Source organism: Neopelma chrysocephalum, unplaced genomic scaffold (assembly GCF_003984885.1).
Source record: "Neopelma chrysocephalum unplaced genomic scaffold, ASM398488v2 Primary Assembly neopelma1_87, whole genome shotgun sequence".
NCBI lineage: Eukaryota > Metazoa > Chordata > Aves > Passeriformes > Pipridae > Neopelma > Neopelma chrysocephalum.
The window spans coordinates 158,278-184,767 of record NW_020897749.1 but is presented as its reverse complement, the minus strand read 5'-3'; the positions used below and the strand labels follow the sequence as shown (position 1 = coordinate 184,767).

The 26,490-nt window shown below is 41.9% G+C and overlaps 1 protein-coding gene across 1 annotated transcript in view; it reads right to left on the bottom strand.

The window, feature by feature from the left end:
* Positions 1-210: 210 nt before the first annotated feature.
* Positions 211-26,490, bottom strand: part of HTR1F (5-hydroxytryptamine receptor 1F) — a 107,231-nt gene continuing 80,951 nt past the window's right edge. The window contains exon 3 of the mRNA XM_027692644.1: positions 211-1,916. Within this exon, the coding sequence (XP_027548445.1) occupies positions 778-1,878 (1,101 nt within the window). The 5' untranslated portion in view covers positions 1,879-1,916 and the 3' untranslated portion in view covers positions 211-777. The remainder of the gene's footprint in view (positions 1,917-26,490) is intronic.

Genomic DNA, 26,490 nt, shown 5'->3' with positions numbered 1-26,490 from the left:
GCTTTTTTTCTCCCCAGTCCCTATGGAAGTGGTGTCTCAGAGCACTGGGCAAGATGTGTATCCATCTCACTGGAGGTGCCCTGGGTATTTGGCTGTTTCCCTTGGGGCTCTGCCCGTGTCTGCTGGGGGTGTGCAGTGGCAGAGGGCTCACAACACTGGCTTGCTGTGAACCTGGCAACCCAAGAGAGCACATTGCCTGCTGCTGGGAAGACCTTGATCTGTGGGAGAAGGCAGGGCTGGAGCTGCACTCAGCTAATCAACAGAGGATGATGCTAGATATATTTAAAGCTACTACCCTTTGCTGGGAATGGCTTGGCCCTATGCTGCGGGTCTGTGACATACTGATAAAATCATGTTGTGATTCCACGGTGTATTTTCTATTCTATGTTAGTAGGGTTTAAAAGCTGTGTGTTGTTTTACCTAAAATTTCATTGATGCTTGAGGGTTACTTTTTAAAAAAATTTGTCTACTTCAAGTGTGTATTTCCTTCATATTTAAGGTAATATCTTATGCTTCAAGTTAGGCAGCTGTGCAAATCCCAACTGGATCAGAGCCACAATATGCTACCTCTTTTTTTCTAGAGCAAAACTGATCCCAGATGATCCATCTCTGTAAAACTTGGGCAATTTATGCTCCCAATACTACTTATACAAAAAAAGTAATAATGTAAATGCAGAGTCTTGGTGCTTTTCCTTAAATACAACTGTCATCTTAGTTATACAAATTTATACAGGTTAAAAAACAATGAGTATGTTCTCCTTTTACGAACAAAAGCTCTTAAAAGTATTGCCTACACCGCACAAGCTTCTGGAAGGCTTTCTTGAAGTCTTCATTAAAGATTGTGTAGATTAAAGGGTTAATAAGGGAATTTATATATCCCAGCCATGTTAGGAAATCAGACATGTCTTCTGAGATGTGACATCTTTCACAGGTATTAACAACTACTTCCTTTACAAAAAAAGGGAGCCAGCAGATCACAAACGCCCCCAGGATCAGACCCAGTGTAGTTGCTGCCTTTCGCTCCCTTGTGCTGGAGATTCTCTGTTTTTTCCAGGACTTCTCATGCTTAGATTCAGACCTGGGGCTTCGTAGGGTGATGTTGATTTTATCAGAGTTCACCAGGGGATCTGATGTCTTCTCTGCCGTGCTGGGCATTGAAGCTGATTTGGTGCTTCTTTCACCTGCGTCCAAAAGGACTTGTCCATTCACCCCCTCCTCCCTCACGATCCGGCTGACGCTCCTCCTGTGAAATGTCTTTGCTGCCTTGTATATCTTGTAATAGAGGATGAGAATCAAGGCCAGAGGGATGTAGAAGGCGCCAAATGTGGAGTAAATGGTGGAGACTATGTGGTCGTGCTTGATGATGCACTCGTCGTCCCTGCTGGCCGTCTGGTGCCGCCAAAACAAGGGTGGCATGGAGATAAAGATGGATATGATCCACACCACTGCTATCATGATGGCAGCATGCTTAGGTGTCCTTTTCCGTGCGTATTCCACAGCATCCGTGATCGCTCTGTACCGGTCCAGAGCAATGGCAGAGAGATGCAGGATGGAACAAGTGCAGCACGTGATGTCCACGCTCAGCCAAATGTCACACACCACCTGCCCCATGATCCAGGTCTCCTTTACAATGTAGACAATGCTGAAGGGCATCACCAGGACCGCCACAAGGAAATCAGTCACCGCAAGAGAGCAGATCAGGTAGTTGGCCGGGTGGTGGAGCTTCCTTGTCACAATAATTGCAGTCATCACGAGAGAATTGATGGCCGTTGTCATCAGAGCAAGCACAGACAGGGTAATGGAAATGAGAATCTTGGATGTCACCCATTTGAACGGTTCTGATGTACTGTTTTGATCAGTTGAGTTTATTAAATCCATGTTCCCTTTTAAAGGTGATCTTTACCCGTAGCAGTTACCTGTTGGAAAAGTAAAACATTCAGAAAGTGCATCCTTTAATCTGCAAGATCTCTTGAATTTTTTTGTCTTAAAAGACTGTTGGTCCCCAACCTTACAAGAACTTCAGACTTATCATTAGAAATTATTCTGTCTCCAAACAGATTTTCCTGGCTAGCACTATGTGGGATGCTCTGCTTTTAGGCTTGTACTGTTCACTCCACTAAGCAATGTAACAACTGTCAAAAACATTAATCCAGCAGGCATAATGCTTATTTTCTCTATGTAAACTTCTTTTCCCCCCCATCAGTATGTGAGTCATTCCTTATGTATAGATAAGCAGGGACTTTCTAAACTGGGTCATAGTTTTCAAGAGAAAACAGAAATGTGAAACGTTGCAGTACGAATAGAAGAAAAAAATTGCAGGTTGAAAGCGTCATTTTAGAGCTTCCTCTTCCACAGCTCTAAAATGAAACAGCTAAACATATTCTAAAGCTTCAAACTGTTAACTCATTGTCTAACTGAAATATTATACATAAGTTAGTCTTGAGAACATCTTTACTTTTCCTCAAGTTTTGCTATTCTGTGGCTGCTGCTGAAGAAAACTGCAAAATACTCGGATGCTAGTTGTTCTGCTAACAACTCTCACTATGGAAACAGCCTAATGCCTCCTCTGGCTCTGCTGGAAGAAAAAAGCAGGGAAATAGTGATGAAATGAGTTCTAGACTATGTTCTGGGGATGAGCACCCTACTTTCTTACCAAGAAGAGTTTCTGAGCGCTCTCTGGACGGCGGCTGAATTAGGAGTTTCCACCTTTTACTGTGGAGTACAAGCTCTACTCTAAAGAGGATCAGATTTCATCCTCTTGTGACTTCTGACCTGCTGTTTCTTGAGTGAGTGAGATCCACCTGATGAATCCCTAAGCAGGGTTTGCTCTGACAGATTTTGGAGTGTAGTGAGTGACTTGCACTTGTGTGGCATTGGATGCCACATGTATGGAAATACATGAAATAAGTGAATAATTTTTCTTAGGAAGAATGGGTCTCATTAACAAGACTAAAGCATTTTGAAAGTGTGCTGGAGTGGCTGGAAAGGAATCTTATATACCGTTTAAAACCTTAGACCCAGCTCACTAATTTGGTTTGATATTCTAACCTGGTCAATGCTTAATATGCTATTGACCTACTCAAAAAAGTTTTTAGCACTGCTTGTCCAACATCTCACTGAATGGAAGCACGAGGAGAGGAAATGTACTTCATGTGCTGATATTTATGAATGCTGAACTGATTACAACATGAGTGCTCTTTCTGTGTTCCTTATTCTGAACTTGAAATATACTTTACACAAGTAAAAATAGATCCTTCATCATGTCAGTGTCACCTTAAAACCTGAATCCACAATAATTGCTAGTTTGCAGGTATTTTTGTCTATAGTCAGTTGCTTTCTAGAGGAAGAATAGGTATAGATACAGTATTATCTGGTGAATGTTCCACCTCTGCTAAACAAATCTTCTTTTTCGAGCTTGTATAAACACCTGGGAAAAAAAGTTTATTGGCAAAAACTAAGACATCTGTTGATATCCAGTAGTTGATCATACTTTAAAACAGTTACTCATTATGGTTAATTACCTTATAAATTTCCAACTCTTTGGATATTAGTCCTTAATTGCAAGCAAGAAAAAGCAATTTAGAGATAATGAAAGCTGATTAATGGCTTTTGAAGGATTATTCAGCTTGAGACGGTGGAGTAAGGAAAATAGCATGGGTAGGTTTGTAAAACTGCTGTGTAGGAATAAGTAAGTTTTCGCAGTGCTGCTGTGATTTGGAGGCCCTTTATAAGAACACAGTGACAGAAAAGTGCTTACTTGCCAAGTGCAGTGATTATGCTCCTCTGTGTGGCTTTAAGATTATCAGCTGGTGTGCTCAGCTTTCATTCAGGCTGCTGGCATGGCAAAACAGGGGCATTGGAGACTCCCACACTGAGTTTTTCTGTGGACTAATGTGAGATGGACAATTATGCTGGGGTCTCCTGTTAATGGGACATAACCTGTTCTTTATGGTACCCATCTGGACACAATGCTCTCCTGCTCCTGTGTGGAGAGTTAAGAGCCTCTGCTGTTCCAGCAGGTGTCCAGGGTGGTCCTCATGGGCTGCTGTGAACACCAGAGTGTGGGTCCATCCAAGGGAGACAGCAGTAACCATACTGATCTGCCCAAGATCTGCCCTCTGTGGAAGTGCCTCCTTTTGAGGTTAAAGGGTCACTCAGTGGGCTGTGCTGCCAGTCACAAAATTTGGTGGCTTTCCTGTTCAAGTGCGATGGGGATCTTCTAACTGGTGTCAACCCGTTAGAAAGTTTAGTGTTGGAAACATCCGTGAAAATTTATTGGGTGATCATTAACTAACAGGATTGTTTTATAAACATGTGGAGTTGACACGCTCACAGCATTTAAGGACTCCTGCCTCTCTCTCTCTTATCACATCCAAGATGAACTAATTCTGGATTTTCTCTTGCTCAGTTGAACTCATTTCAGTCAGTTGCCATCACTGGCTTCTGTCCTCAGTAAGCACTTTTAGGAGTGTGAAGGATAATCCTGTCAACAGTGCACTGAATTAGGAATTAGGAAAGCTGGCTTCTGCCCCTGGGCTGTAGGCTTTCCTTGTCAATTTTGGAGCAAATTCAGTATGGTGCTTCTGTTAATTCTCTGTAAAATAGCTGCAGGAGTACTTCCCTGGTACTCTACTCTGTGTATTTGTATTGCTTTCTCTTAGTAGCATGAATTATCTCTTTTATGAGCTTATTGCAGGGAAGATCTAATCTCAGGTAATACCCAAGGTGCTGTGGGCATCCTGTCATAGCTACACACTGCGTTTCCAACTTGGACTTTGCTGTTATTCCCGTGAGTCCACCAAGCTCCTGCCTCACAGAGCAGGCACAGTCCCTCTGTCCTGTGGTGTGGTGTCTCCTTATGGCCACATACCTGACATAAGACTTCAAAATAAAGCATGGAAGACTTGGAGCTCTCTTCTCATTCACTTTGGTGAATGAAAACAAACTTGCAGCCATGCTGAACTGGAGAGAAATCTGTATTTCAACAAGTATAGAATGGGTTTAGCAGTGACTATTTTCAGCATGCAACTATTTTCAAAAGAATTATTACAGTCCAGATGTTTTGAAGGCTACTTTTGTGGAACTGGCAACTCAGTGCCCCACTTGAAGGACTAAGCTGAATCTATCTTTGAGTTATCTAAGATAACTCAAATTCCCTGGGAGTTGTTCTTGATGCAGTTGTAAGTGTTGTCTTTTTCTATTACCTTTTCAGTATGCAGCTGTTGTTGGAAAACTTTGGAAAGACTCGAAACTTCAATTGCATTATACCGTCCTGAATTAAAGACTGGTGAAAAAGACATCTTGTACTTTATCTTTGCTATTTATTTATTATTATTTGCGGTTGCTGAACAAGAGCTCTGCAAACAAAGGAAGTTGCTGTTCACCTAAGATAGCCTGCCTGTTCTCTTGGATACATGAACATTATTATTTTTAGGGAATCAGCCACTTCTGCAAATTTCTTTTCCTTCCCTTCCAGATAGGGCATGTTAGGGTGACCAGAATATAAGTACTTCCTTGTCTTTAAATGCACACATATATCATCCTACTGATCTTGTTTAGAAGGCATAGTGCAGCCTTATCACAAAAGTAAACATTGAATTTGTCCAGTGGCCACTCAAAGAAAACTGATGTTGTTGGTCTTCCTCAATTCTGCCTGAGCATGTGTATGTGTTATTAAGCCCATAACCACTCATTTGTGTCTGAGATTTACAAAACAGTAATAAGATTACTCCTGTTCAATAGCATTAGTATGTCCTTTCAGGTTTGGGAAAAGGTGCTACTCTGCCTTTTAGTAAACCTGAAAAACAACGTGAAATGCTGACAGCTGGAGAAACGTGGCTGGGAATGCCTTTGAGAAGGGCATTCATCAGCCTGCTGTTTGGGATTCTGAATTTAGACCGAATTTTGGGGCCTGTTTTAATTTTTTTGTTTGGCTGGTTTGTTTGTTGTTTTGTGGGGTTTTTTGTTTGTTTGTTTTTTGTTTGTTTTCGTTTTAATATTGCTTTAAGTATTGGCAGTGGGAAAACTTGCCGTACTGCTTTTGAATAAGTTTTCTGAGTGTACTGGGAGGGGTGGGAGGTGGTGTTTGCCTGCTTTTTTTGATGGGTGTTCATTAGCAAAATCTGTCTTAATTAAAAAACAGTAACAGCAGTCAGACAGCAAAATGGGCCACTGATTGAACTAAGGGTATTTAAACTGCTACAGGCAGCAATAACAGCCTTTGTGTATTAAGTAAACACAGAGGTGTGTCAGGGGCACAGATACCTCCTGCTCTACTTGTTTTCAGCTATCCTGTTTCTATCACCTGTTTCTGTATGGGCTAACCAGATCCCACTGAAGGTAAGACTGAAATAACTATAGAAAGGTTAAGTAGCTATAAGTATCAGCCTTGCTTGGGAGCTGAAATTTCTTCTGAAGCTTTTATAAGATCGTAAAAATCCTTCCTGATGTGACTGTGTGTCTTTAGATCCTAACCATGTGATGTACTAAGGACAAGTAGCTTAGTAATGATCCATCATATTAAATATGAGGAGAGGGAAATATTACTCCTTTGGATTAAATAAATCTGTTTAAGAAGGATGAGCTTGTACTTGGATCTGATAGGGGATGCACTTCGAGCTTGAACCCTAGTGTCCCAACAGATGGAGCAAGAGTAGAGGGACATTTTCACTTGATTCTTAGAGTCCTGTCCTTAAATTCTTTCCTCCCAATAACTCTTGCTAAGGCTCCTAAAGCTACAGTGCATCCCCCTGGGACAAGGCGGGGACAACTAGGAGGTTTGTGAGAGAAGTTACTTGCCAGCCGAAGGCTGCTGCAGCAAACCTGCCTTTCCTGGAACGCAAAGTAGGTGTCTGTCAGCAGACTGAAGTGCGAAGCAGAAATTACAAGGTTGCCAACTTTCCTTACCCAGTGTGCATTTCTGCATGCTTAAAACCCTTTTTTTCTCCCCCTGTATCTGCAATTTAACTAGGAAGTTGAGTTCTTTTCAGTTCTTAATCTGTCAGCAAATATTTTCAAATGCATGCTGAAGTAACGCTTTGGGTTCCCTGTTTGGGTGGTACTGTCCCAATTCATGAGACTGAGCACCTTCTGGACCTTAAGTGTATCGGTAGCTGGAGGAATATCTCAAAAACTGTTTAGGTTTTGCTGTATGAGTCTCTACAATCTGGAGTTATTTATAACTTCCACTTGTAAAAGGTCATAACAGACCCATTTCTAGAAACAAGAGACCACAATTCTAATATTACAAATACATCAGTTGAACTAATATGAACTAAAGATAATGTGGAATTCTGCCTCCCAAGCACCCTTTGGGAGAAGCATGGGTAAATAAATAAACTTTGCAGCATGCCCTGAGTATCAGCATAACACAGGAAGGAAACAAATCGGAGAGTCCTGGAGAACAGGTACCTCCAGCTCTGAGCACAGGCGCTCTGATTTCATACAGAATGGCAAAGACAAGTCCATTTCTGTACCTTGAACACAAGGCACAGAAGTTGCGTAGTAAACCTGTATTTGATGCTTTTCTTAGCTGTGTTACAGTCTTAAAAGTCCTTCTGTTGGCAAAACGATGTGCTGCAGTACGTTTTGTGCCAGGCACAACAAAGATTATGCTTCCTTTAATTTTCTGGATGTCTCTTTAAGTTGTTTCAGCCAACAGAAATAATCCCAAGTGGCTAAAGTGACAAAGTCTGTTAGACTTAGCCCTGAAAGTTACCACCCCATGTGTCTGCTCTGTCATGTTATTGCTCCTGGAACCAAATCAACAGGAGGTTGGTAGTGCTTCCACTGAAACAGCTGAAATGCAAAGTCTGAAGGCTTTCCTGAGCTGCCAGGGAAGGTGAGTGAACTTGTCCTCTGCCACTGGATGCTGACAAGAGAGATGTAAGCAGCAGCTCTGTCAGGACCAGAATGAAAGCAGAACTCTCTGGCAAAGGGGCAGAGTGAAGCACTGAAATAGCTTTGTCCTCATCTCCCCGGTGTAATTAACTCACCTTCGTGCTTCCTACTGTATGAACTGCAGCGTGCTGGCTGCGACTGCTCTGGCACATCTCCCTCTGCCACAGGGGGACAGCTCCTTGACTCTGGGACCTGGACAGGCTGGATAGGTGGGCCAAGAACAGTGGCATGAGGTTCAACAAGACCAGGTGATGGGTCCTACACTTTGACCACAACAACCTCATGCAACACTACAGTCTGGGAGCAGAGTGGCTGGAAAGCTGCCTGGTGGAAAAGGAGCTGGGGGAGCTGGTTGACAGTAACTGAATATGAGCCAGCGTGTGCCCAGGTGGCCAAGAAGGCCAATGGCATCCTGGCCTGGATCAGCAATAGTGTGGCCAGTAGGATCAGGGCAGTGATTGTCCCCCTGTACTCAGCATTGGTGAGGCCACACCTCAAGTGCTGTGTCCAGTTCCCTCACTCCAGGAAAGACATCGAAGTGCTGGAGTGTGTCCAGAGAAGGGTAATGGAGCTGGGGAAGGGACTGGAGCACAAGCCTGATGAGAAGCAGCTGAGGGAGCTGGGGATGTTTAGCCTGGAGAAGAGGAGGCTCAGGGGAGACCTCATCACTCTCTACAGCTCCCGGAAAGGAGGGTGTAGCCAGGTGGGGATCAATCTCTTCTCCCAGGCAACTTGCGACAGGACAAGAGGACATAGTACTTATCTGTGCCAAGGGAGGTTTAGTTGTACATTAGGAAGAATTTCTTCACAGGAAGGGTGACTAGATGTTGAAATGGGCTGCCCAGGGAGGTGGTAGAGTCACCATCCCTGGAGGTGTTTTAGGAAAGACTGACCATGGCACTCAGTGCCATGGTCTGGTTGACCTGGTGGTGTTCGGTCTCAGGTTGGATTTGATGATCTCAGAGGTCTTTTCCAACCTAACTGATCCTGTGATTTCAAACATGTCACTGCAGTTCCTGGGGAGGTACCACTTGAGCTGGCTTTAAACTCAGTCAGGTAACCATGAGCAGAGTGCTCAACAAAACCTCCCTGGGAAGCAGGGTTGCTGCGTAGGTGGGGTTAGTCTGTGATGCATTCCTTGATGCCCTTGTTATCTACTCGCCTCTGTTGGACTGCAGTGTAGTCACATGCTGTTGTCAAGCCTGCCTGGAGGATGCCTCCCCTTCTTACTGTCACCATATCTGCAGCAACCACTGCATTTGCTTACATGGAAGAATAATGTTCAGAGAGTAATTCTGCACTCCTTGCTGCTTCCAGTGCTGAAGTTAAGGGTTTGGTTTTCTGCCTCCTTTTGGAAAATTAGTCACTTGTCTGTGTTTGCTCTTTATTTCATGTCCCTCTGCCATCTGTTTTAATCTAGCTGAGGGGGATAGGAGGGAGGAAAGCCAGCTTCTCAGCCAGCCCTCTGGGAGGGTGGAAGGAGGAGTAGCAAGAACAGCACAGTCCACAGGATGACGGGCTTGCTTATATAGAACAGCAGGCATGCCTCCCAAACTCAGAATGGCCAGAGAGGGAACGTGTTATGATTTGATAATTTTGGCTGGAGAAAGGGAAAACTTCATTCCCCTGTTCATAGTTCTCCCAAGGAGATAGCACTGATTTGTTTCTATAATTCATTAGATGAGAGGATTCCGTTTCCTGTCTTATTTGAGGCTGGTCTGAATCCCTAGTCCAGACTTCTCTGGATAACAGTGGTCTGGAGAGTTGCCTCTTATCTTGTATATGCTGTGGAAAAACCCCAGAGGACAAGGCTCTGGACAACAGAGCCCATGGGAGCTGCTTCCTGCCATCACTTCTGTTGCTGGTGTTTGGAGCTGTTTGAAAAAATATCGGTGAGAAGTAAAGTAGTATCTGGGTACCCCATAGCCCAGTATGAGCTCTACACTGAGCAAAACAGTACTTCATGATGGTAAGTGTTCCATACAGACAGACATAATCCCACGTAACTGTGGCCAACACCCTGTCTTTAGAGGCACATGTCCCCCTCGATGGGTGCTTTGGGTCTGAACCTGAACCCTCCATATCATAAGTGAGCCACTCACTTCCTATACCCACTCTTTGGCATCTATCCTTTGTTCAGTTTGGATCTAACAGCCTGAAATGTTCCATTCAACCACAAATTTTCTGTATTAGGAAAAGATGTTTAAAATTTTTGCTTTCGTTCTGCTGAAGAAAAAAAGCAAGGTTTTTGTTTGCTTTTATTTGGACTGGCAATGAATCAAAGAAGTGACTATTCACCCATCTGTGTATATAATCTGTACAAGTAGTTTCACAATATGCAGGAATGGCTTTGCTTTCATGGTTATAAACTAAATTTGTATAGGGAGTTAAAAATGAACAATGGTTTTTCTTGTGTTTCAAAACACTGCCTTTTCAGGTAAGGGTTTAAAACCAGTGGGAACCACAGAGCACTGCTGGAGCAAGGAGGTTGAGAGGCAGTTTTACTTCCTTTTGAACAGTCATAAAATGCAGCCTTGTTTCTCCCACTTCCCCCTCATCCTTATGCTTTGAGGCCATGTGTTTTTTGCCAGCCCTCTGAAAACCTGTGTGTGGAGCTGTAAGTCACAAACCTTTCTCACTGATACACCTACCTCTGAAACTCTCCTGCAAGGGGGAGGTCAACTCCGGTAACAAAACAATCATTATTTTCAAATATGTGCCTGGAAAAGATCTCTATTTCAATCTACAACATAAGAAAACATAATTTTCAAACTATCACCTTGTCCAACAACAGGATATTGCAGGTTTTTTGCTGTGTGCTTACCAGGGCAGCTTTGAGGGAGATCTGAACTCAGAAGAGTTTGTTGGAGGAGGAGTGAAGGCAACGTGTCACTGCTCCTGCTCTGCAATAGGGGTTCTGTGTGACACAAGAACAAGTCCGTGGTTGATCATTTACAGCTTGGAGAGATGGCAAAATTCACATAATCTGCAATCTCATCTCTGCCTAGTTTTTGGAGACTGATGGTCTTTTAGATAGTATTTACCTTACTGCATACTTCCCAGAGTCTTTCTCTGTATTCTTTTCACTGTGTCATTTGTCTTTATTCTCATCCTCACCTGATCATCCTGCAGACTGAAGGATAACCCTATCAGATGGTAAACTCTGCACTGGGATTGCATTAAACAGCAGTTCTCTAACATTTTCTTTTTCAGGATTAACTGAGACAATTCAGGCTATTTCCTCTGAATAATGTGCATATAGCCCTGGCCAAGAAGTACTTTAAACAAAACAAACAACACAGTCTTTAAAATTGATGGGTTTGGAAGAGGGATGAACATTAGGAGCATCATCCTTTTGGAGGAAGTAGCAGTCAAAATGGCTTTTTCCAATCTCCTTGGGAAAGACAGAGAGGAAAGGACCTACATGCTACCAGAAAAGCAGGAAGAACTTGTGGAAAGCTTTCTTAAAGTGAAGCATCCATGGGAGAGGATTTTGTTGTGAATGAATGTTTGTTGTTTATTTCCTTTAGACAATGCTTTTCTGTCAGAGGATGCCAGGCTGCCTTGCCTTTATGACTTCCACCAGTGAACAATGGTGGCTCCAGGGAGAGCTCTAGAGAGAGATCTTTCCAAAACTCGGATATTGTGCCTTCAGACTTAGGTCTATACTAAACAAGACATGTTTTTTTGCTATACTCTTCATGGAGTGCCACAGTGCTGGTAGTAGAACACACAGAGCTATTCCTGTATGTGCTTTCTCCTGCGTGGAGGCAGAGCATTAACGTGGGCCAGGTAACTGGTCAGACTCTCCACGAGCACCACAGGATGCCTAGGAAGATCTCATTTGCTATTTTCATATGCTTTTCCACTTGTGTAGTGTTATCTTTGTTTGTTTGTTTGTTTGATTGATTTTTATTATTTTTAGGGATTTAAATCCTGGCATTGACACAACTGAATATTTTAACCAGAAGAGTTATGTTCACTCAGTGAATTGGCTTAAGTGCTAGTGGCAAAAACCCCATTTTCTTCCAGGCCTGTATAAACCATCTGTGTCTTGAGATCTCGGTTGCAGCTATGCTGGCAAAACTTCTCTAGTGCAGATTGGGATTTAGCTTTCCTCCTTTTCGCAGTTTCAGGCTGCTCTGCAGCTCTTGAGCATGCCTTTCTCTCTACTTCAGTTTCTTACTGCATTGCAACACGATCCCCTGCAAAAGTACCAGCATTCGGAATAACACTGGAGAGAACTTGAGGCAGTGAAATGCCTGGGAAGGAGGGATGCTGGAGTACCCCCTCTATTGCACTTGCATGTGTCTATATCCCACTGCTGAATGTAGTCGAATTTATACAAATACAGCAATTTCTTTGAAGAACCGAGATGCACCAAACAGCACATCTGTGTGGTGTGGTGGGAGTCAGTGTCGTGGGATTTCTGAGTTTTCTGCCATGCTTCCTTGGATCAGTGTGTGCCTGCTGCAGTGGGGATGAGAGGGAGGTGAACTGGAGCAGCTGCCACCAGCCCAGACCAGCAGCTGGTCTGGAAATCACTTGGGCACAGTCAGGACAGGGAGCCCAGTGAAATCCCTCAAGATCTCAGGGATCTCATTTTGGCAGAGGATGACTCTCTCTGTGGTCTGCTGGCATCACAGTTTGCTGAATAATTCCTGGAAACGCTTAGCCTTGGGTATATTTTTAGGGGTACAAAACTTTCAAGAAAGCTGGTAGCAGCAGGACAGCGTGAAAAGTGTCCCAACAGAGAAACAAGGATTTATCTTCCTTAGGAAGCTTCCTGGATCTGTCAGGTCTCCTGTTGCAGAGGCTGTGATTGCTAAATCAGCTCTTAAGCTCTCTTAACGCTTTGTGAACTCATTTTCATTCCTGATAGGAAAATAACAGACTGTCACACACCACATTTTTCCTTTGCATAATTCCAATGTAGTTGTGACACTTGACACACAGCACAGATGACTGTGAATGGCTTCTTAAAATTTAAACAGATGATTCAGAATTAATTATGAAAAACAACCTTATTGTTGTCCCAGGAATTTGGTACAGAGAGTCATTGTCTAACAAGATTACCTAGTTTCCGTCGATCCCCAAAACTTCTCATTCATAAAACTAACTAAAGGATCTTGAATGATAATCCTAAGAAACTATTTCCAAACAAAATTTCAAAGATTTTTACTGTTGCTGATTTTTTTCCCCTTTGAGAATCTATCAATGTTGGCTTTCTAAGACCTTTTTTAAAAAAGTAACTTTGTGATGATGAAAGCCTTCAGCACTGTAGAGAGGTTTAGGTACAACTTTATCCCAGGAATTCTTGTAGGTAGCACTTCAGCTCTTGGTTTCCTGATGTAGTGGTTTGAACCAGGTTTTCCCCCTGAAACTAAAAAAGTGGTAACCCCCAGGGGGTGGTGACCCTTGGGGCTTGACCAATCAGTGCTCCTGCAAAATATAAACATATCTCTGGAGACCGAAAAAGAAGCAGTGGTACTTGTTAAGGGAAGAAGAGGTGGCCATGTTGTAGAGGCCACGAAGAAAAGGGGCTCTGGCCCCTTGGGGGCCTCTGCCCCCCCCAGCCCCTGGTTGGGGGGCTGCAGGGACTCAGAACTGGGCTGAGTGCCTGTGGCTAAAAGCTGGGAGAATTTCTCCCGATAGGCAGCCTTGGGAGACGCTGGGAGCAGACGGAGCAGCAGTAGACACAGCAGCGTCCGAAGAACAGTGGCAAAGAGCCAACTGATAAGGACCAAAAGGAGCAACACAAGCCGGTATGCAGCTAAGGCAGACACAGAGGTGTCTGAGGAGAAGGAAAAGCAGCAACAAGACAAGAGAATCAAGCCAGCAGCAGGAACAGAGTTTCGCGGGGTAAGAACTAGATAAACCAAAACCCCCAAACTCGCTAGAGACCCCTCCAAGAAAGAGGAGGGGGTGGTGGACTGAGAAGAGTCCTAAAGTGCAATATGCACTGCTGAGAGGAGCTAGGAAACTCATGGCCTCTTGAGAGATAAGCCAGGACGGCCGAAGGAATGTGTGTGTGTGGGGGGTGACCTTGGCCCCCCCTGCTCCAGCTTCAGAGAAGCTGGCAGCCATCTTTGAGGCAGAGCATGGGAGCTCTGCACAGGGGCTTGATTTCCCCTGAAGATACCAGACCGTCACGGAGACCCCGGTGCTTCGTGATATGACCATGGTGTAACGGCCGTGTCTGGGATTACGCAGCCCATGGAAAGACCCCTTATTTGGAGACGGGGGCCGAGAGAGACTTGGAAACCTCCCTCGTGTGTGCTGGCAGAGAGCCAGCAACTGTTTCTGGTGGAAGAGAAGAAGAGAGCCTGCTGCCTAGAGAGGAAGACCTGCTACTCACAGACTGGAAGGGGTCTTTTCTTCTTCTTCTCTCCTGGACTTTTATTTGGAAGGAGAAAAGATTTGGCCCATTGTAAATATTATTGTCATGGTAGAAATAGATATAGAGTTAAGATTGTTTGTAATGTATTATAATATTTATTCACGTGTATAGTCTTTGTAATATATTCCTTCCCCCCATATTGAGTCTCGTGTTTTTGTCTGGAAAACCCATCTCACATGGGGTTGAGATGTGGGTGGGGGGCTAGGAATCAGGAATTAGATTTTGGGCCTGCTCGAACCATAACACCTGAGTAAGAAAATCATATGCAGTTTCAAAAGAGAATTGAGCACAGCTAACTTTTAGATTTAGATTATAGTGCTAACATAAAGAGGAAACAATAATAGCAGCTGATTTCTCCTCAAGCTGTATGCTGAGAAAATGAAACTTGTCTTTTTATATGATAAGAATGTTTCTTTGTCATCTTGGTGCGTACTTGCAATATATTTCAATATATTTCATAATGACTGTTTAAAAAAACCTGTTTGACAGCACTTCCACGTGGCAACACATAATATTAATTTGGTGGTGAAGAGAAGCATTAAACAGGCTGTGTCTAATTGCCCAAATCTGCAGAAGGTATATTGGTACTCTGAATGGCTTTTGGAGAGTTTAGAAACCCTGCAGTGTATTCTCAGCACTTTCTATGGCCCCTGGAGTTTCTGAGAGAGATAAAGATTATGAGATGTGCTTTCACATAATAACCCGGTGAAAAGCAAGAGTAAAAGGGCAGAGGCAAATGGTTAAAGTGCTTTAACCATTAAGATCTTCAGAGACTGGAAGAGGCCTGGAAAAATCAAAGGTGAGCCAATGCTCCTGTATGATCTGGCTTGTTTGGTGTGTATGGGAGCAACGTTGTGCTTAGCACTGATGGAAATACTGAATTCCTTTCCCTGGATTGCTTACAACCCAACTGTCACATCGGGAAGCTGGAGGATTTCCCTGTGCACTATAGTAGGAGAAGCTATTTTTTTCTACCAGGAGATTGAAGTTATAATTTGGTCTTTTCCAAAGCTGTCTCCTAAAATGCCAATTTTAACCCCTGAACCTGCTGAAACCTATGGAAAAAGGCTTCTGACATTTAACATCAATATACTCTTGACAAGTAATGAGAACTATAGCATAGGGTCTCATGTATGCCCTTGTGTAGGTACATGTGTACATATTGCATCATATTTTCCCCCATCATTTCTATATTTTCTATTTGAAGAAGTCATTATTGAAAACTACATTTCCTTAGTGTTCAAAATGCATCTTTGCTCTTTGAAGCTGAAGAATGTTATAATGTTAACTCTTCTGGAAAGCAGCAATGAACAGATTCAGGCATGTCTCTACATCTGTATAATCCCTTGGATTTCTTTTTTTTCATTTCAATTTTCCCCATTTTTAGCCACTGTATGATGTAATTATATCCTGCGATTCTTTTGGCTCTTTGTTTCCTGATTCACAATATTTAGGATGTAACTAGGTCATATATATCAAACATTCCCCCTCATAGTCCCAAGATTTAGAGGCTTTCTTAAAAAGATATGGGTTAAAAATACACCATACATTGAGGATGCTCCCTCTTATCTGTTGACCTGAGTATCTACAGCTTCAAGTAACAGTAGCAAGCCTGAAGAGAAACGACCAGATCACCAGCTGATGACCCTAGCTGTTGGAACAGATAAAATGAATGTGGCTGCCAGCATCTGAAGATATTAAATGTATTATCTTTGCTTGGAAGCTCCATCTGTTTGTATGTTTTTAACTCTGGGATTTTGGGTTGAGAAGTTCCAACACCATTAGCTGCAGTTGCCAGGTCTGCTGTTACCTGACCTCTACTGCAACATTATTATCCTTTCTGATAATTCAAATGGATTGTTTTAGACCCAGGCAAGCAATCGCAATATTTTCCACTTGCAAAGAATTTATTCCAGTTGCTTTGTGTTCTCTGTTTCTGATAAGGCCACCTAATGAAAAAACCAGAAATCATTAGGAGCTAATTTAGACCATGCAACAAACTTTATCCTAAAATCTTAGAATCTGTTGTGTGGAAAATAACATTTTATTAAGATTGCCTTTCCACTTTTTCTTTTGATTACTCCAGTATGACCTGGTTTGACCACAATATTGACTGTCAGTATTCTCAATTCACTAGAAACTATGCAGCACTGCATGGAAGAAGACCACAAAGACATAACCATTTATTCATTAACTAATCTAAATACAAATTCAAATTTTAACTAAAAAAAACCCCAACAACCCAAAACCTATAACGAACAGCATAGAACCTTTCAGAAAACTTGTGATTTGAGGCAGTGCTGTAGGAAGGAAAAATGTTCAAATGTGCTGAAGTCCTTTCTTCCTTATTATTTTCGGCTACTAATGGGAAAAATGCTGCAGACCTTTAAATTCCATGAAGGTTTCTTATATCTCAGTTGGAGATAAGATATAATGTGGAAAGCAAGAACAGAAAACACTGAAGAAACAAGCTAAACAAAACCAATCCTGGCAATAAACCCAACCAAACAAACCCACAACACAAAACAACCCCCAAAATAAAATTTGACTACTTCTTATAATCACCAAATATGGTACAGGATCATTAGATTAACCTTTTGTTATGATGAAAAGCATTGTGGCAAGTTGCTTTTCAGCTGTATTTAATGGGATCAGTAGGTTTATGCTCCTTATTAGGTTGAAATGGATAAAGATTTTAATTTAGATAAATAGGTACCTGACATGGTCTGTTGTTGGGGTTTTTTTGCTTGTTTTGGATTTGTTGTTTTTTTTTTTTAATATAACTGCTGCTTTTATGTTAGCTTCTGACTTCTGTGATGATTAAGAGATAATTACTTTTCCCGCAGTGAGAATGTAGAAGTTGGATGGCAAGAAGGAATTGTGCTCCTTGTGTGGATGTTGCTCCTAGAGCAACATCCAGCAAGAATGATGGAGCTGGTGTTCATGAGGGTAATGCTGGACAAAAGCAGCTGCCCAACACAGTGAGCTCAGCTGCTCTTTCTGCTGTTTTGCCTTTGCCTGGTTTAGAGAACCGTGTCAAAGCACGATTCTTCAGGCTCATGAAACAGATGAATCTGTTTAAATGCTGGAGATGGTGTTCGGTTAGTTTTGGCTCAAGTATCAACTTCTCCTCTTTCGGGAAGGTCCCTGTTGGATGCCAGAGCAGGGCAATGCATTTCAAGCAAGTGTGCTGGCACCTTCACAGCCATTTAATTGCATCAAAGGTTGCTCAGGTGCTGTGGTGCAGAGTGCCAGCAGTGACCCCCAGGAAGTCGTGCTGCAGAAAAAGTCAGAAATAACAATGCTCAGTGTTTACAGACGTTAGCATGGGCAAATGCTTGCACGTTGCTAGAGGTAGCCTTTTTAAAAGGCAAATGATTATTAGAAGTTTGGCTCTCTGAAACAAGCTTGCAGTGAAAAGCTGAAGCCTCAGGGAACTGCTGTTGGCAGCGCTGTGTTCAGGGACACAGCAGGTCCTTCTTTCTTCTCCTCTCATCCCCTCCTGTTTGGATAATGAAATGCAACGAAAAGGGGGTTTGTTCATCAGACATATCAGATGCTTTCAACACTGTTTTTTATCCCCAGAAATTTCCTTGCAGCTAGAAAAATAGATGCACTCCAGCCAGGGCCCTTGCCCTGTGCCACTGACAGCATCATACAGGTTTTTCTATGCCTGGCTGAACACTTGCCAGATCAAGGCTTAGGGTCTGTAAGCCTCAACAGGCTTCAAGATAAGAAATGTTTGACTGTTACTTAATAATGCATTTTTTCCCCACCCTAATGTAATTAAGAATCTTTTACTGCTGTGACAGTCATTACAGAATATCCAGGAGGAGAATATTGATCAGTCTACAAGAAGCTGGTGTCTTAGAGGCTCTTCTTTGGCTCACATGTAAGAGTAGAGAAGAGGTACTCGTGACCTTTTATTCAACTGCTGTGAGTGTTTCCTTGTTTTTGTGTGGGTGAGAAGCATGCCTGAGAAGGAAGCTAGGCTGCATTGTGCAGTGTAATTGCTGAGAAGAGACATCCCTTTAGGAAACTGGTAGCAGGAGGCTCTTGATTTGCTTGACCCTGTGGCACGACAAAGTTATTTTCCAGTCTGAAACCGAGGCGAGTATTTGGATTTTCGACTGCAGCTGTGCGTGCCGCTTTCATCTTATAAGAACAATAATAATAACAGCGGTTGTTTCTTCAGGCTTCTTCATCTGCTTGTGTTGTTCGTACTGGCTGCATTGCAGGTTGCTGAGAAAAATGGTGTTATAGATTGCAATGGCTTATATGTGGGAATAGGTCTTTTTAATATTCTCAGTTTGCCATGGATGACGATTACTGCACTTGCACTTTGAAAGCAGTCATGTAAAAGCAGCAAAAGGTGTGTCGTAGGAAAGGCAATTGACTTTGAAAAGTTTTCATAAGCTGTGTTATTAAGTATTTATCTGTGTGGTCTCAGAGCAGGTAGTCTAAAATGTAACTGCCTTTAAGAATGTCACAAATGTTGCTTGGGGACCCCTGGGAGAGCATATTTGGATCATTTATCTATCAAAACAAGAGACTGACGAGCACAGAACTTTCCTCTGACTAGAGTAAAAATGTCAGTCTGAGCAATTCTTGATGTTTCAAGCTTTTGCTTTTCATTTAGGAGTCTGCTGCCATTCGACCAGAACATTAAAGGCATGTCCAAATCGTGTGTCCTGTTCAATCAGGACATTTCTCTTCCTATATGTATCCTAATGGACAGATTTTAGAGAATTAATTACCAGCTTCAGTTAGTAGGGGGTGAGGAATCCACATGCCTTTTTCTGGACCTAGTTTTGTGTGGTTAGAAATTACATTTTATTGGCTATAAAGAAGCTTTTAGTGCTAATAGTATAATCATATAGGAGAGTTATTTGAAAAGACAACAATCAAGACTGTCTATATTTATTAGCTTTAGCCAAAAGGCATAGATTCAACTACTTGCTTTTCCTAAAGCTCTGTTTACGATCAGAGAAAAGCTCATAAAGGTCTCCTGTTCTCCATGAAACAGGATAAAGAACCTCATGTGCCAATTGCTCGAGAAAACCTTTTAACATCTAGGCTACTTCCTGCATATCTTTAAAGAATATTTCATCTTGCTTAAATATTTAAATCACATGAGTCTCAGCCTTAAGAAACAAGTTACTCTTAAGTATCTAAAATTGTACTGATTTAAAAGAATTAAGTATAATTTAATAGTATTTCCTTTATCCTATTATATTGCAAACAGTGTGTCAGGGACTGTATTTATCTGTTCAATTGTATTTTCAATTTTTAGGTTTAAAGGTGCCCCTATTCCTTTAGGCACTGCTGCAATCTTCCTCTCTGTACATATGGAGTTAATGAAATAAACCTTCTCTATAAAGGAGATGTAGACCTTCTTCCAGTACATAAAATTATGATAGTAATAATGAATGACAAAGGGAAATTCACATACATATAACTTAAATTACCCATTTTATTGCCAACAATACATGACACTTACATTGGTTGTGTTTGGTTTTTTTTTCTTAGTAACTATTCAGATGTTTGATAATGTTGGCAATGGAGTGTCTATGATTAGGGAGAGAAGTTGTCCCACATTTTCTCCCTCATTGTCCCACATTTTCTCCCTCATTGTCCCACATTTTCTCCCTCGTATCTTAGAAACACAGACAAACTGGTGAAATGAAGGATGAGTTTTTTGCCTTTTGCTTTAAGCTGCAAAGCAATGTAAGAAATGGATGAGTTAATGCCCTGGGAATTGTAGAGGAAGTACTTTCCTTTTGCTCTAGTGGCAGAAGTGTCTTGAGGGAAAAGTCAGGCTCAGTCCTCTGTTCCACACAGCTTTTAGAATATTTTTCTGTGCAATTTGACCAAATGCTCCCGTTTGGCTGCCTTTCCCAACCCACACCAATTGGCAGCAGCCAGATGGTTGCATTTCCCCTTCCAATCTCTCTGTACAGTCTGCAAGCAGGCTGAGCAATGAGCACTGTCCATTAGTTCTGCAGCAGAGAACCCAGCAGCAAATCATTCCTGATGCACCTCCTGGGCAGCAGATTTGCTTTTCAGGTCCAGTGCTTCTGATCTGCAAGGTAGAAATCCAGCCCAAGTGCATTGAGAGGTTAGAGTTAGCTAACCTTCGTTAGCTCTTGATTGAACTTCTTAAAGACTTTTTTTGATGGAGAAAGTAAAATGTGGGCCTTGTGAGTCTAAAGGAGAATACTGAAAACACTGGGTGATTTATTAAGCCTGCAGAACTGTGTGGAAATGTAATGGGCATCTAGGATGCTAAAAAGCTAGTTGATGGTAAGCCCCTTGTCTCAAGAATGACATACTGGTTTTAGTGGTACTTTGCATTTCATATTTTTTTTTTTTATCTTGAAGCAATTATGATTTCACCCAAGTGTGGAACTGCAGATGAGTTTCTGAAGGTGCAAGCAAGAGTCAGGGTGCAATTACTTTATGTAATTGCCATCTGTTCAGGCAGTTGGAAAATACCTGCTCTCCTAAAGCACCGGTGCTTGGGAGCCTTGATGGATGTGCAGGGGTGAGTTGAAATCAAATGCTGGACCTGTTAATTGATCCATTACAATCACCCTGCCAAAAGGTGTTTCCTCCCAGGAGATGCCATCTAAGTGCTTTAAACTTCTCAGTTTAAATCCACGCGGATTCAGATGTGGCAAATCAAAACGTTCACCGTGACTTGTGTTAGGCTGCAGTAATTTTCTTACTTGCCAGAGAACAAGAGAACAGAGTATAAGTAACTTTAAGACAATTTAGCTGGTCAGCAGCTGTAAACTTCTCTCCAAGTAAAGCCAGAGGAAAAATTTTTTGCCTAAGTACTCCTCGATGTGTTTCAGGATAATAAGACAGAAGGAGGTCTTTGGGTTTTCTTGTAGCCGAGGCACAGGTACAGGTTGAAGATCTCTTACATAAAAAAGATGTAGATCAAGGATGCATCCATGAAGAGTAATTTTTGTAGTATTTCTCTTCAAGTCCTATTTTCTCTAGTAAGAAAATTATTTTTTTCCAGAAACCAGAGTTTGGCTTAAAAGAACTGTGCTTCAAAAGGCCACACTGTCCTCCCTTTCAAGTGAACTTGGTGCTTAACTTGAAAGTTGATCCCTTTTCCATTTCAGATGGCTGAAGTGTGACACACATTTGATTTCAGTGCTGCTGGCAAGAGGTATTGTTTGAAAGCAGTGGGACCAGAAAAGAGCTTTTCTGCCAAGGATGGCAGATGACCCAACACCAGATGAGGCATCACCAGTGTTGTTCTGGGGCAGATTATCATTGGCACATGCTTGCATATGGGCCACAAAGGGATCTGACATTACCCTTAGTGCACTTGGCACCTCAGGAAGCAAACTATGCACATGAAATTCAGGAAGGAGAGTTGGAGCAATCTATGTAGTTGGTAGGCTGTCTTAAAGCACATTTAATATTGTCATTTTCCTCTCTTAGGCTGAGCTTTATCCCCATGCTTTACACTGAGTAAGCTTGTCTTTCTTTGCAGAAGCTAGATGAAGGATTAAAAGTAACAGTTTTTTTTCTCTTAGAGTAAGCTCCTGATAGTGGGGAAAGGTTCCCAGTTAATGCTCATTGTTACAGAATGGGACCTTTCTCAAGTGTATGGACAAAATAAAACCTAGCTGGGTCTGTCTTTGAACTAATGACACTAAACACAATGGACTTGGGAAGTGGGAAAGTCAGCTAGTTCCCAAAGCAACCTCTCTGTGTTCCCTCTGGGAAACTGCCACTTAAAAAGCTGGAGAGAAATGTCCCCAGCAGACACCCATGTTATAAATCCCAAAGGGGCAAGCTTGAGGTGGCACCCTACCTCCTGGTCTGTACTGGTCAAAAGGATTAAATGTAATCACTCAGGAGGTGGGTGGGAGCGACAGCTGCCTCTCGCACCTCCAGCGTGGCTGGAGGTGATGTTTGTCTTCCTATTGCCTCTTCGTCTCTCAACTGTGACTTGAAAGCCCCATGGGGAAGCTCTGAGAAGCTTTGCTCACAGGAGGGCCTTCTGCTGTGTTCAAAATTAAAAAAGTACCACGCCGGAGCATTAGAGAGCAAGCTGGAAGTAAATTAAGACAAATCAATTAGCTACAAGTGCTATTCAGAGAGTGTTTGCGATTGAAATAGGCACCTAAGAGCATGAAGTATTCTGTCAAATTACTAAACATACGGGTGAAAAATGGAGTAAGTCCATTTTAGTACACATGTTCAGCCACATTAATTAGAGCAAACTGATGATTCCCGTCAGCTGGGAAACGTTGTGTCTGTACACTCAAAAGAAGAGCAGCTCTTCAGAAGATGAACTCTCTGGCATGTTATTGTGTACAGGCTCCCCTTATGACTCTGTAAGACTTCACTACCCATGTGTCGTGCTCTGTGTTGGGAGCATTGGGGTAAAATAACATTTTAAAGCTCAAACGGTGGAATTTAATTCACTAACTGCAGCCATCTAATCCTTAATTGTCCCTCCATGCAGGGAATCATCTCTAGGGCACAGCTATTCTCGTCCTGATGTAGTTGTTTCAGTTGAGTCAGATGAATTATGCCTGGAGGAGCTTATTTCTCCCCACTGATTATAAAGGGAGCCTAGGAAGACTAACTCAGATATAGAAGTCTGCAGCGTGGACCTTTTGGAGCTAAAGGAAGTGAATCCTGCCCGAGATATTTAAAATGAAAAGTTGACAGATTTCCAAGCAGAACATTTTTCATGTCCATAGGGGTGTTACACAGTGGTCCAAAAGCCATGGGAATGTCAGAGCTGCAGTGGTTCATCAATGAGGATAACCAACATGTAGGGATGCTTGTAATAATGTCAACACTGATGTCACTTCTCTTGGGGAATTTATCTCATAGGAGTTCACCAGCTGTCTTTACACCCTTGTAAAAGGGAACTCAGTGGAGAAGCAATAGAGGGAACTTAGGCTTCACCTCATTTCAACCTGTGTAACTCTTTGCTTATTAGGCAGGTGCTTTCCTTTAATACTTTTGGCATTAAAGCTTTCCTTTTTCCTTCTTTCTTCTTTCTTCTCATTGGAAAATATTATATGGTGCCACTTGGATTTTATCCTATGGGTAATAATCAGTTTTTCATACATGAGAATATGGAAACATCAAATGTAGGTAATGGCCTGATTTACGGAACTAAAGAGCTTTTAGTGAGTCTGTAACAATATAATTAAAATCTCAAAGAATTGTTATATTTTTAAAACATAACATGGATATTGGGATGTGTTCAAGGCCTGTGTTTAACACAGCAGTAGCTGGCTATTTTCCTATATTAAACTATAGAAGCATTTCTAACTTCAAGGACATGGAATTGCAAGCTGCTAAATATCTATTTTTTTTAAAACCAATATGTGCCTCACTAAAGACAATGAATTGTGACTGCCATCTCATCTTGTGCACAGAACAATAAGTCTTAGAAGGCAGAAGCTTTAAAGATTGGTAGCTTAATTAGAAAGTGCCCTAATGAAAAGTCTCAGCATTTTAATAAATTTCCTCCAGGATGAAAGAAGTTTTCTCTCACAGGAAATTGCAGCAGATGGGTGAATATTTGGGATCACTGGGGAGACCTTGGCATTTGAAGGAGAGAACTTTAAATGTGAAGCATTTGCTTGTAGTTTTGAAGTTGGTGTCTATGTGTAAACACTGTTTGTGTATATAACATTGTAGAATGTGTATAAACACACACATACACACACACAAAAACCCCAAACCAAAGCAAACACCCCAAAAGAAAGGAATAGGCACCTCCCCTGGTAGCACTGGGGAGGGGAGCTGGGGCATAGGGTGGTAGCAGAAGTTGTAGGGTTTTATGAGGAAACAGTATAGCCTGAAAGGGACACCTGGAGCCAAAGATGGAACCCCTGCTGCCAGGGCTGCATCAAAAATCACCCTCTCCCACCTCCTGCATTGGCTGGTGGGAATTCTGAGAGTTTAGTGCACACCATGGGTCCTTGACAAAGCGGAAGCTGGCAGAGATGGAGGGGAGTGATGAATCTCCTCCCAGCAGCTGTTCCGTGGTCCTCTTGGACACCGTGGCTTGGTGTTCCCAGCTCACGTATTCCAGCCTGCCCTGGGCTGGGTGAGGTGCAGCAGGGAGGCTCCTGTTCCTCCTGCACTGCTGGCAGCACCCCCTCCTCCCACACTTCCCAGGACAGTGTTTCATGTCGGGAAGGAATAACAAGGCAGGCTCAGAGCTACCCTCACCCTGAGAGTTTTGGTTACTTCACTCTCCCCATACTGACACTATTTGGAGTCATTTCCAATAACTCTCACATCCTTCCTCCTAAGTGATTCACGAATTACTTGGAAAAGCTCCTTTGGGCCATTAGTTTAAAATGGCAGCTCTGAGTGATGCCACCATAGGAAGCTGGTACACTGTGTCTTCCACTCTCTTTATGACCTGGCTGATCTAATATGCTGGTGCTTGCAACAGGCTTCAAGGGATTTTGCTACTAAATCTGTTTTTGAAGTCATGTTTGTTGTTAGATGTTTTTGTAATTGAACAATTATGGAAAGCTACTTTTGGTAATGTGTGCTGCTAGACTGGCTTCCCGGTTGTTTCAGATCACTTAAGACTAATTTTCTTAAATCAGTGTAAAATTTGTTAAGTCAAACAATGTTTTGTATAACTTTATCCCTCAGTTCAGCCAGAAATATTTTATAATTTTCTTAGCAGGAAATGTCCAATTGACTTGTTTAAAGTTTCTTGCCAGATTCAAGATTACATTAACTGTTTTACCAGCATAGTGGGGGATTGTTGAAGAAACACCTGCTTCAGAAAGGCTGATCAAATTTTTACCCCCCATCATCAGATTAGTGTTTTCTTGCTGCCTGAGAATTTACTGCAGTTTTCTACTCATTCCTTTGACCTGGAGATTGGGATTTAAAGGTTACAACTACTAGGCTAATAGGAAGCATTGTTTTAGTAGGAGAGATATAAATATTTCCTGCATCATAGCAGTTTTGATAAGCTTGGTAAGCAAAAGACTTCACTATCAAGTAGTGCAGTGAATGCTTCTATTTGATAAGAGTCCTTAAACTGCTGCTTCAAACACCTTCAAGCCCCTGCATTGCAATGATGGCATTGAGTAAGGGGAAGGAGAACTTTGGGAGTTACTGTACAGTTATTTTGTGTTTAGAAAGGATGGCTGGCAGGGATGTCTGAGACTTGTGCATCCAGAAACAGAGGAAGTTTCCCATTTTACAGTATCACTGTCCACCTCACTGTACCCAAGGACTGGCCTCTGTTTGGCCTTCCTCAAACTGATTAGTTCATTCAAGATGCTCCCAGAGTTGCCTGCCCTCAGGAGTCAACAATTAAGTGGGTGATCTCAAACAACATCAGGGTTGTCATGCTAATTCTCCTTAGCTCATATATATATTTATATAAATATATGAGAATATATTTATATATATTAAAAAAAACTCTTGTCATATTAATTTTCTGTGAATTCCCTGCTGATTTTGAAAGTTACAGGATGATGAAGGTCCTCTCCAGACCTTCTTTTCCTTGGAGAACAGTCCAAGTCTTTAGAATCCCATCTGGGATATTACAGTGCAGCGTAGATGAGCAACAATTTCTGCAATAATCATTTCAGTTCTGCAATAATGACATTAGTTCATTAATAGAATATCAATTCTCTCTTTTGAATCGTATAAAACTCATTTGTACAGGAAGCTGATTAGCATAATGCTGAAGCATGAAGCAGTAACAGCACAACAACAAATGTTTTATGCATGTTCTTAATAATGCCTTTTTGTAATAAACATATAGCTATTTTTAGAGCAGCAATTACAAGACTCATTCCTTTAATTTTTGTGGAAAGTGCTAAAATATGAACAATTTCATTGATAAAATGATATAACCTTGCATACAGCTGATGCTAAATGATTGGGGAAAGGGAGATTATTTGAAAGATCTTGTGTGTGTATATATAAAGTGATCCTTAAGGACAAGTAAGGAGAGAAATTTGCTAAGCAAGCATGTTTTACTTGGCTTGATGATTTTATTTAATTTGCTGGACTAATGGTTTCGGTGATCCATTAGGTATCTAATGGAAATGTTTAAAACAACTATTTTTAAATGACATTATCAGTAATAAGCCAAATGAGTCAAGTACAAATACAGTATGCAAAGCTGATAATAGAGTTCATGTGGTAATTGATTA